This window comes from Spermophilus citellus (genome assembly GCF_964194105.1).
Source record: "Spermophilus citellus genome assembly, chromosome: 10".
NCBI classification, from domain to species: Eukaryota; Metazoa; Chordata; class Mammalia; order Rodentia; family Sciuridae; genus Spermophilus; species Spermophilus citellus.
This window is the reverse complement of record NC_138197.1, coordinates 96,682,585-96,695,171: the sequence shown is the minus strand read 5'-3', so window position 1 is coordinate 96,695,171 and position 12,587 is coordinate 96,682,585. Positions and strand designations below refer to the sequence as shown.

At 33.7% G+C, this 12,587-nt stretch overlaps 1 protein-coding gene across 4 annotated transcripts in view; it reads right to left on the bottom strand.

The window, feature by feature from the left end:
• Positions 1–12,587, bottom strand: part of NAV3 (neuron navigator 3) — a 353,745-nt gene that overhangs the window by 71,195 nt on the left and 269,963 nt on the right. For 3 of the 4 annotated variants that reach the window (XM_081309697.1, XM_081309698.1, XM_081309699.1), the window contains exons 16-18: positions 11,338–11,826; positions 7,466–7,507; positions 5,901–6,061 (exon numbers count right to left, since the gene is read on the bottom strand). In XM_081309697.1, the coding sequence (XP_081165823.1) occupies positions 5,901–6,061; positions 7,466–7,507; positions 11,338–11,826 (692 nt within the window). The remainder of the gene's footprint in view (positions 1–5,900; positions 6,062–7,465; positions 7,508–11,337; positions 11,827–12,587) is intronic. The other variant, XM_081309700.1, reaches the window with a different exon arrangement.

Here is a 12,587-nt window from a genome sequence, read left to right as displayed (position 1 = left end):
AAATGCATGCGAAAGCCTTGGAGTTGATCTGGTATTTCAGAACTTCCTATATTTTCTTCTTTCATGCAGGCTTTAAACTTCTTAATATAATTAATGGCTCTCACAATAAGGTAAAATTGGAAGAGTGTACCCAGAAGTAATTCAAGGGGTATACCTCCTGTTTTCCAGGTACTGTGCTTGACATTTCATAGTCATTAACGGAATCATCACACAAACCAACCCTCTGATAGAGATAGTATGAATTAAAGTAAAAGAAAACACAGGACTATGAATGAAATCTATGTGTGCATGTGAAAAACATAATAAAGAAGAAACTATGGATTCCTAAAATTTATAATATATTAGAAGGAAGAAGGAATGGAAATGGAGAAGGAGGGAGGTTGAGGGAGAGAGAGGAAGAGAAAGAACAAGAGAACAGACCTATTTTCAGGTATATTCCTTTAGACATGAGTTCTAGTTCAGTATGGTCACAGTTAACAGGTACTAGGACATTCAAAATTTGAATGTTAACTTTTATTTTTTTTTTTTTTGGCAGGGTGGTGTACCCGGGATTGAACTCAGGGGTACTCGACCACTGAGCCACATCCCCAGCCTATTTTTGTATTTTATTTAGAGACAGAGTCTCACTGAGTTGCACAGTGCCTCACCATTGCTGAGGCTGGCTTTGAACTCAAGATCCTCCTGTCTCAGCTTCCGGAGTTACTGGGATGAATGTTAATGTTTAAGGTACCTGGATTTGTGTAAATCACTCTATGGTGGGACTACATACATTATGAATTAATGCTTGTGAAATGAATGCTTTCAACTTATCTACAAATGCATTACTTTAATATATGTATTTAGAGGCTAGAAGGCCATTTTGTTCACAGTTTGGCTTTGCATAATTGTTACCAAAATGATTACAGAGGTATCCACGAGAAGTGTCTTCCTTTTCTTTCTTTCTTTTTTTTTTTTACATGATGGTTTTTATTCTGAAGACATGCTATTTTTGAGAATTTTTCTATTACTGATTTTTCATTAATGCATATTAATTACACAGAATGGTGGGTTTCATTCACACATGCAAATAGCATTTTGAGCATTTCATCCCCATTACCCATCTTAATGTCCCTCCTTCCCCATTCCACTCCTCTCTACTAATTCTCTTCCTCCTGTATTCATCTTGTTTTTTCCCGTCCAAATTCTACATGAGAGGAAACTTGTGATAGCTTGTCTTTCTGGTTTGGGCTTATTTCACCTAACATGATCATCTCTAGTTCCATCCATTTTCCATCAAATGACTGACTCCATTGTATATATGGACCATATTTCTTTATCCATTCATTTATTGGTGGACACAGGTTTCCATAACTTGGCAGCATGGATGTTCAGCTACCTCTATGGTATGCTGACTTTATTTCTATATCAAGGTAGATATATAGCTTGGATCATCACATATATCTGGATCATTTCAAAACCTAATGCATAACTCATTCAAAGTGACTCATTAATGGGGCTTATAGTGGGCTTTAAAGGGCATAATTGGATTTACAAAGACTTTTGATAATGTTTCTACTGAAAATATAGTATTTAAGAATATTCATTTAAGGTAATATCATGGGCAGCCCTTCTTTATTTTGTTTTCATGCTAAATTTGAATAGAAAGATAAAATATGATATGGTCCCTGATTTCAAGAGTAGCCACTAGGGAAGGTGATTGAAAGGTAGAAAGTTTATATGCAAAATATACCAAGAAGAGTTACATAACAGAAGGCAAAAGTAACATACACAAAGAGAATTTTTGTAAATGGGACAGTAAGTGGTAAAGGAGTTGTAGTTGTTATACTTTCTATCCACTTCAAATATCCCCATCTCAACCTTTCAGTTTCTTCATTAATAAATAGATAAAATAAAGGTAGAATAAGTGGCTTCTAAGATTCATTCAAAGCCAGAAGACACATAAAACTTCCCAAATAGGAGAAAAATAGATGTAGATGTATGTAAGGGAAAAGAAGTCTACTGGCCTGTCTTAAATTGAATGTGTAGTCATAGTTTTTATTAAAATTATGTATTTATTTGTGCTGATTTGTGGAGAACAGGGACAGAAAATACCTCCAAGTACCTTTGCTAGACATTTACCAATGAGTTTTTGATATTGTTTTAAATGAGAAAAGTGATGTCATATGGATTATAATTTTAACTTAGTTTGTGAAATCTGGATATACAACTAGGACCAGTAATTGAAGATTCAGAAAATGTTTTATGTGATCTTTTAAAGTAAGTATATCAAAAATATTTCTAGATTCACACAGTTTCTGTCATTGGTGAGTTTAGAGCAAAAGCTAGAGATGTCATGAAAATGTACATATTAAATGAACGACTGAACCAGATATGTGTCTCAATGGTGAGCTTCTGTACTTCCATAAATATAGAAGAAACAGTTCATTTGGAATGGGGTGAAGGGCATTTTCGGAGAGGGTAACAGAGGAGTGTTATAAGGTGAAGTGACCCTTGAGAGCAAAAGTACAGAATCTTCTCCGATACAAGGTGCTTAACAATTACTCTGTGTGCAAAGAAATCATCTAATATATAGAACTGGGAAGTGACAGGCTGATGTCAATGTTTCTGCATGGTAACTCTTGCAGCAACGTGAGCAATGAATCTAAGCAATTCTCATCATTCATGGGCACGTCACCATTCACCAGGTTATGAGACACCTCATAATAACTGTGAACAATTCAAAATGCTGTTTCATCCCCAGACTTATTTTGTTTAGATAAGTTATATTCTGATATTACTTCTTGAGTGGAAGCAGATGCTGTTAAACTTAGCATGTAAGGAACTACACACAAACCATAGTTTACTTTAGCTGTAGCTCATAGTAATCTACTGACAATGACATAAATTCAGTGTTCTTAAATTTCTAATATTTGTTATACATGATTTTATAGTAATATTTATAAAAACCTTTGTATACTAACATGTTTTTCAAAATAAGAGTATTTCAACTCTTGAATGTTAGTTATAATCATGTATATTACAGATCATTCAGAAAAGATAATGATCTCACTGAAAACAGGTGATGTCCAAAGTAGCTGCAGGAAATACTACACCTATTCAAGTTCAATAGTTAAATTTTATGTAGTTTTAAGAATTTAATAATAAAGTAACTTTAATTTATGGTTACATTTTAATAGTAACCCATATTTTTTGCCAAATAAATAGAAGTTCAGGTGATCTGGAAATATCATCAAAACTTGTTATTTTCAGGTTTTGAGAATTAGTTTTATTTATTTTTTCTTTGTAATTTGCCAGCACAGAGAACAGGGAATACCTAATCTGAAGCCACACATGCTTATAAAATGTGAATAAGCCCTGGGGAATGCACTGACAAGGATAGGAAGGTCTTCCTCCATACATCTCAATGGGTGAAAATGTTGAGGGATAGGAGAGAAGAGGCAGCGAGATCATTTTGAAATCCACAATCAATTTTTATCACATTTACATCAATTTTTATCACATTTGTTTAAATGTCCATGGTTAGTTTCAGCAAGAGTAATGCCACCAAAGAGAGAGGAATATAGTACTTTCAAATTTTTAAAAATAAAAATTATAAGTTTTGGTCTACTGAAAAATGTACAATATGAAGGGTGGATGGTGTTGTTTTGAATAAACCTGTCCTTTACACTGAGATTTTGCACTAAAGGAGTTGAAGAAGCGTGAAAAAATAGAGAGCTTACGGCAGGTTGGATGTAGCTACATAGCCTAGGACATGGATGCGGTTTAATTTTAAAGCTCAAAAAGATTTGGAAGTGAAAGAAATGTTGATTGAAAGGGTAAAAATTAAAGTTGTGGATGAGGACATAGAAATTGTGTTTAGGATGAGAAAGATGTCTAAATAAAAAAACTCTGTGATTACATAAAGATGAGGAGTAAATGTGGATGAAGTACATTGGGCAGGGTTTATGCTTAAAGCCTGGAACAATGATTAACATAGTCGTTTTCACTTTCAAAAGTGACCTAGTTTTTACTAAAATGATAAAACCGCATTAAGATGAGCCCTTGCAGAAAAAGAATTGTATCTAGAAAAGTATTAGGAGAATCAAGAAGGTAGGCTTGGTTTCTACAGCAATAAAAAATAAGGGACATATTTGATAAGTAGTTTTCAAAATAAGGCATTAAAGTTCTATCAAAAGGGCCTGTTATCAGTAGAAGTATAATTTACATTTCATATTGTGCTTTAAATCTTTGAACACTATGTAATGAAAAGTATTCTCAAGTGTGACATACATCAATTTTTATCACATTTGTTTAAAAATATTGGCTTTAGCTGAGATGTTAAGTTCAATTTGGAATAAACTTATCTCTGTGCAAATATTTGACATTTTTGGTAAGAAATTGATTCAAATGTCATAGTTGTACATGAGTCTCTCTAAAACCTAAACTGTGAATCTCCCTCACATTAAATCCTGCAGTTGCTATTTTGTGAATTATACCTAATTAAATGTAGACAAAGTTCAGGTATATATTGTAAGGTTTTTTATTTCTTTAGAAAATAATAGAAGAAATGAATTTAATAATAATAATAATAATGGGGAAAATGATGTACAGTCAACTAATCAAACTAATGTTAATCAATGAAAAAGTTGATAGGGGATATAAGGTACTAAGTTAGTCTACAGCATTTGGGTTGATTTAGGATTGTTTTAGATATTCCATGAAATTAGATTTTGTTTCATATTTTGAGGTCCCAAAATATTGAAAAATATTTTTCAATTAATTTTTTAGAGTTAACATGTTAGGTTTTTGTATGTTTTTTTACATTTGCTATGTTTTATAAATATTTTGTGAATTATACCTAATTAAATGTAGACAAAGTTCATAATGATTCGAATGTTTTGACAGTATAAGGCAAAAAATAAAAATAAAAAAGTAAATAGTCTCATTGCTGTGTAGATTTAGCAACCAAAACTTGGTGTTGTTAAGAATTCATTAGCTCAAATGAAATCAATACCAAAATAATTTCTTTTAATTGTTAAAAATACCTATTTGGTATAGTAGGAAAAATTAGAAATGATACAGGCTTTAGTTCTGACTGGACTGAAAAGTTGAAAAGTCAAAATTATTGAAGAATGTGGACTATGTACGTGGACATGATTAGAAATTTTTTTTTTCAATTGAAAAGAGAACAAACAGTGTGACTACTTAATATTCAACTTTGTAAAAGAAGTACATTTTTAAAGTCACTGGATCTATTAAATGATAACTGGAATTATTTCAATTATTTGTTTTGTCACTCTTTCCTGTGTTTTCTATAATGTCTTTGCAAGCTGAACTTCAAAAATGTTCATAGAAGTTATCTTTCAGTCATGTGATTATATATTTTTTCTCTTTAATTATTTCTATTTTTCTATTTCTCCATAAAACTATTATCTTTTTTATAAGGATTTTTAACATTTTAAACAAAAATAAGGAGATGCTTTAATAATGGTTTTAAAGAGGATTCTAAGACTTAATGGAAAGGTTCTGAAATATTTTTTTGTGTGTATATGTGTGTGTGTGTGTGTGTGTGTGGTGCTGGGAATTGAACCCAGGGCCTTGTGCATGCAAGAAAAGCATTCTACCACCTGAGCTATATCCCCACAGAGACCAGGTTCTGGGATTGATGCCTGCCTCTGCCCCTTACTAATAGTGGAATTGTTTTCAAGTCAAATTACCTCTCTTAGCCTCTGGAGCATAGGCTGCTAAATCACAACAGCATTATCCATGGAAAGCATTTGTCATGAACAATAAAGGACATAGTCTGGGAACAGTAAATTACCATTACCATGCAAATAATTTTTTTATGGAGAGATACCAGGGCTCCTGTGAGAGTGAATCATAAGAGGAACAAAACACAGTTATGTGGTAGAATATTTTACCCAAGTTAGAAAAGTGGTATTTTCCTGTAGCAGAAGATGACATGGCAGAAGGGGAGACCAGAGGTGACTGGTTGCCAGTATCCTGCAGCCCTCCAGTGGAATGAGAACGCAGCCACTCTTTGCCTTCTTCTTGGTTGGCCTGCCGAGATGATGGGGTATATCTGCAAAACAGCACAGCTAAGATACTTCAGCACATCTACAAGGGCAAGGCAATATCAGGACAGAAAAACAATTGAGAGGAGCTTACTATTCAGACTGAACAACAATCTCAAACAGATTGGATCTAATTAGAATTGCTCAGTTCTTCCAGATGATTTGACACCATCTGTTTGAATCCCACAGGAAAAAAAAAAATAAAGGCATTTGAGAAGAAAATTATGCTTCTGTGAGATATGAAGTTGAAAATCAATGAGCAGACAGCCAAGTTAACTGAGGAGAACCCAAAAGCGCAGTGCTTAGAAGGATGTGAGAGGGTGAAGACAGACTAAAAATGGTGGACAGTGGTAGGCAGAAGCAAGGGAAGGGAAGTGATGGTCACAGAAAGGCATGAAATGGGACACAAACTAATGCCCATTTTTTTTTAAAGGAGTAGTAGTTATTTGGTTAAAATGCCACTTGATATCATGTCTGGATTAAAAAGGAAGGAAAGAAATGTGCTCACTTTATTGGAAAATAAATTTCTAGAACATAATATTGAAATACGATATTGTCAGGCATTTGCTATTGCTAACAAATTTGAGAGAAAAAACATAATAGGGAAGACCTAGTTTGGCCAGTACTCACTGTTTCACCAGAGTAATTAAATTCTTAGCACCAAAGAACAATCGATTTATCCTGCTCATAGTTCTACACCTCCACTACTAGTTTATTCTATGTCTCCTCCTCAGGAAACAGTATGCAGTAAAATATGGCAATGAATTAAAATTTCACTTTAGTTTTTATTATGAACTGAATAATTATTTTGAGATTCTTAAATTGTATTGAATTAATTCAGATTTAAATGTATCTGAACCTGGGAAAAATAGAAATTAAGACTTTTGAGGTTTTATTCAAAAATCGATACCTTCATTGTAGTACTTGTCCTATGATGATGAAAATACATTTTCTTTGATTCAAATTACAGCATCCTTTAACCTTTCATCATTACTGGCCACATGTGCAGACTAGATGGGTTTTGAGGTTTTGCAAGCATATGCCTCCAAGATGTAGAAGTTAGGAAAGTCATTTTATAAATATTTGGAGGAGTTAAGTTCTGCATTCTATAAAAGTTGCTGCCCACCAAAACCAAGGCTTGGGACAAGTGCTTTGAGAACTCTTATTACTTCAAAATAGTGGTAATTATACTGAAATTACTTTGAGGTACCATCTCAATCTCTACTAGTATCTCTTCCTAAGGGCCATCTGATCAACTCTCTGGACCAGAGAAAAGATTGAGATTACAAGTGATTTCACCCTCAATGTCAGGTGCTACATTGCAAACAAAGAAATAGAGAGGAAGAGAGACAGCACACAAAGTTAACATAACAACAGAAAAAGGAAGCAATTGTGCTGAGATAAATATATACCTTAGTCCCTTTTTGGGTAGTGTATTTCTGTCAAGCTGCATGCTGTTAAAACAAAGAAAACCCCTAAGGACATAATGTAAACAAAACTTCCAAATTATACAACCAACAAAAAATGATTCTCCAAACTACACAAAATAACTGGTAACACATATATATAAAAGTTTAACTCACTGAAAAAGGCCAACAGAGGGTGACAAAATGTCTACTGCTTCCAATGTTCCTTTCCAACCCCATACCATCAATGGTAATATAGTGACAGGATTATTAGTAGATTGAATCATGTGTTAGCATAATTGCCCTCTTGATTGTATTTACCTAATGCCGTGGTAGCTTTCTCTTTCCTTTGCAACTAACTAGACTTTTGCTATGACTCTCCTGCAGGGGAACTGTAGAGATGGCAATGAGATAGATGTGCCTGAAGTTAAAGTGACAAGTTCCAGTGGTCAGAGAGGATGAAAAGCACCACTTAAAATCATCTTTTGTCTTCACATTATTTTTAATAAAAGCAGAAGTATTAAGTATTTTCCATTTACATATAAGAGAAAAAAACTAATAATGAGCATTTCCTTAAAACAATGTTTCTGATATTATGTATTTAAATATTTTAATGAAATTAAGCATTACTATCTTTTAGAAATCATCAATTGAGTATTTAAAGAACTATAAAATTTATCATCTCTTTTTAAAAGTATTTTCAACTGGTCATAGTAGGGGATGAAAAGATGTGCCTAGATTAAATGAGAAATGGCCTGTGAAAACAGAGGAAAAGAGGGTGTCAACAACAAAGTGGGACAAGTCTAAGGATTCTGCTATCATACCTGGCATGGACAGCAGAGAGAAAAATTAATTGAATTTGCAGAATTATAGCTCTTTCTTTTAAATCCTCAAATGATCAAAATTAAATACATAGGATATGCATAATGGGGATGACAAAACATGAATGAAAAGACATTTACTTAATCACTCAAAATCAAAGCTAAAATGTTTTCTTCAATGTATACTCCATTAGCATTGTCACAGATAGCATCTGAAGGCTTCACACAACTTTAACATTATTTATTGGGAATGTCCACTTATGGTAATTACTACACTATGCAGAGGACTGTTCCAGGATATATCTTGACTATAGACATTTTCTTAGTAGTATGAATAAACAAACAAAAAGAATCATATTGAACAAATATGAGAAATCTCCAAATATGAACTACATTATGCTAACGCATTTATGTGGTCATAGCCATTTTAAAGATCATCTATTTTATGTGTGCAAATTAAATTTTAATGCTCCGGGGAAGATTTAAAAATAGATATTCTTTGACAATGTGAAACAGTTGTATATATCACAAGGCAATTTAATTAAAAAAATCAGAAAATAATTTAAATTTATCAAAGTAATTTAAAGCTTTAGGTAGAATGCTCCATTCAAATCTGGATGTTACAGATTTTATTATGTAGACTTTCTGTAGACCCTCAATGGTTGCCAATTAATATGCCAGCAAGGGCCAGGTAAGGAATTGCAATGAGTAAAGTAGGGGTTGCATCAAGGTAGTTTGCCTAAAGTACATAGTTGTGCAGAAAGACTAGAGCATGGTTGTCAGATGTGACATTCAATAATGAGCCAGAAATTTGCATAGTTGGTTACTGTTTTAAATTATTTAGAGTTTGATTAGGTCTAAAAAAATACAAAAAAACAAATGGAACTATTATGGCACAAAGGCTACCAGTGATCTAGAACTGCTACAGAGGGAAAGTTATTAAAAAAGTGTGTTTTATTATTCATTTATCTATTATTTATTTATTTCACCAATTTTAAGGAAGAGGAATTTAAACTAAAATTAAAATCTATATGAAAACCCAATGACTTAATATAAATATAGGATATGAAAATCAAACTATTGTCAAAACTTACAGATCTCTCTATTATATATCTCTAATTAATTTCCTTTAATATTTACACTTTAACACACTTTCTGTCAAATATGGCTCTATTATTTCCTTAGCATTCTCTACATGCTGCTGTCCAATTAAGTCAGAACCACGAATTGCATCCAATTTCCTCTCCATAGATCAAAAACTTCTTTACATGTATTTTAAAGGGTTAAACTGTGATTGCTTGCAGTTTTGTTCCTAAGAAAATGCAGAATGTTTTATATCAAAAAATTATTTCCATCCATTAATTTGCTGGGACTAATTAATATCTCTTATATACTATACCTATGAAGGTATTAACATTTATTTTATGCGGCTTAATGTCGGTGAATGCATTTTTAAGATTCAAAGGTAAAGCACTCATTTATTAAAAATTGGTTCACAGTGTATTTTGGAAAAAAGTCTTTATTTGGTTTGCTTAATATTATGGAATTCTCATTTGTAAAACTGGCCTATTTCCAAGATTAATCAACCATTAAAAAAGATTTGCTTAAAATGAATAAGTAACTACATATATGTATATTTCTATAGTGAAACTTCATATTGAGCTCAGCTAAAATATAGATCAGACTAAAATGTCAAAACTGTATTTCACTTATAGCTATAAAACTCATCAATCTTAACATGTAATTTTGATTTGAGGGTTACTGGGTTACAATTAATTACTTGACTATATTTTTTTTGTGTTTAACATCTGAATGCTGAGGAAGGAGGTTGATGGCCAACTTGCTGCAGTTACCTTCATAATTTAAAAATAATCTGTTTTTTGGAGGGTAGTTCTGGCTAATAAATAATATCCTATTTGTAGTATGCTTGATCTGGATGTCAACTTGCTATTTGGATTCCCCACATCTGACTTATAACCTATGATACATTCATTAAAATTGGCTATGAAAATTTATAATTTGATTAATTTTTAGAAGTTTTATAAATGACCTGTTAAGATGCCCATTTACCTTAGAAGTTCTGAAACTAGAATCTGCAATGTTTTTGGAAGCCTAACTTCTTTGATGAAAAAAATCAAACACTGGCTGTATATGCTGTTTACAGTAGCAAAACCAAAGGAAAATGTATCAAAAATTTTCAATGACCAGAGTGTTACCCAAATAGTACATTAACACATGTGGCCAAGACTATTTGTGAAAGCTTTATGTGTACCAAGAAACAAGTAGGGGAAAAGTGGCAGTTTTAAGAATTTTTTAAAGAAATTTTCCCAGGAGTAAGAGTCGTTATCAATTATTTTAGGATTTTGGGGGGTGGTCAGTAGGATTCTAGAATCATTTTGTTCAACATTGACACCTTTTGGTAAGTGTATTAGTCAGAGATGCTGTGTTATATTCTCTACTTTAAGTTAGAAATTATTAAACCAATGGAAATACTTGGATGATGATCAATTTTTAAGAGCCTTATTCACAAATGGCCCTGTATATAATTTTCTTTAAGAATTCAGGGCTGACAACTGACTTTTTTCCCCTCCAATTCCTAGGATTCCCCAGTGATCAGTTTGCTATTTTTTTCATGTAGAAGCACAAATAAAACCAATTTAACATATTGCTTAGAGCATGATTATAGAATTCATTTAAATTTGGTCTTTAAAAATGTTTAAATTATCATAAGGAGCTTATGTTATCATGGAGCTCAAGCCAAATCATTAAAATGTCTTGAGAAGACATCGCTCAATATAAAAATACATGCTTTAAATGTTCACATTGCCTGCTGGCTATAAATGTACGCATTCATATTGAGAAACTTAATTATCTAGCCACCCTACCCTTAATGGTGTTATTTTTCTACAAATTTGGTATAAAAGAAAAGGCTAAGTCTCATCAATATTATGTCTTTCAATCTCGTATTGCTTTGCACAAACGTCACTCACATGGGGAGTTAGGCACGGTGCAGGGAGAAAGGGGTGAGACTTCAGCAATGCTTTCAGGAAAGCTCACCTTTCTGAGAGAGTAGATCTCACACTGCCCGTTCTCATGAGCAGGCTCTGAACCTCGTGAGTGCCTGTGGTCAGTCCAGACAGGGAGCCATGATGGCTGAGGGGCAGGTCAATGGACTCAGAGCTCGTATGGAGGCTAGTCATGGACTGGTAACTCGGAGTGTCCTTGCTGCCGGCAGAGGAACTGCTCATATTGGCAGCCCACACAAGACCACCTGACGTGAAAGAGTGAACCGATGCTGGACTGGAGGCCAAGGAGTGACTTAAGCTTATAACATCTGTAGTTAAGTCTGAGGGTTTATTGAAGAGTGGGCTGCTGCTGCCACTTAGCCCTCCAGCACTGCCCATGCTGCCCGTACCAGACGACGGTGATTCCAGACTGCCTTGTCGCGCTAATGTGGTACTAGGGCTGGGCATTACTGAGGAGGATTTCACACCCTCCGTATTAGGTGCAGAGGCAGATTTGCCACCTGCCTTGGCACCAAACAACCTAAAAGAAAAACAAATAACAACTTCAGTTGTTCCAAGAAACTAATATCCACATTTAATATTTAGGGTTACAGTGCACAAGAGCCAAGTATGCTATGGTGTACTGAGCTACCAAGCACATCTTGTCTCTATGTTAAAGAACTTTATAGGCTTGGTTGTTTTATTAATTGAGTGCTCAAAATCTCTCATATCCTCATGGTGAGGGTTAAGTCAGCTCTGGGCTGCTCTGCTACCTGGGGCAAGGAGGAAGCAGGCAAAACAAAGACCAAGCATGAAAGTTCTGGGCTTTCACAATTTAAGCGATCATAAGAATCTTTCATGCAAGTATTCTGATCATTCTTGAGGTTACCTATTTACAGAACCATTATAATGAAACAACTTCTACGCATTCGATATAGAACACTTAAATGAATTTTTTTTCTTTTTTCTTTTTGATAGTTTATTCAGTATCTAAAAGGAATGCTTAAGGCAAAGTCTAGGAAGTTGCATTGAATATCTGGTGGCCTGGGTGTCTGTTCAGGGAGTAGTTGGTCAGAAACGATATTGGACATTGTTGGCAACGTGTGAGTTTGTCCACATTTTCCCCTGGAAAGGCCAAAGGGTTTCATGTCAATTGCCAGGGCTCTTCAAATGCATATTTATAATAGATGTGAAACACAGTTGGTGCTAAGTTAAATATTGGAGTTTAGTTTAGAAAACATTTTAGTTTTGTAAATGAAGCAGATGATATAATCAAATTTATGTAAATATGGAAATAAAGTG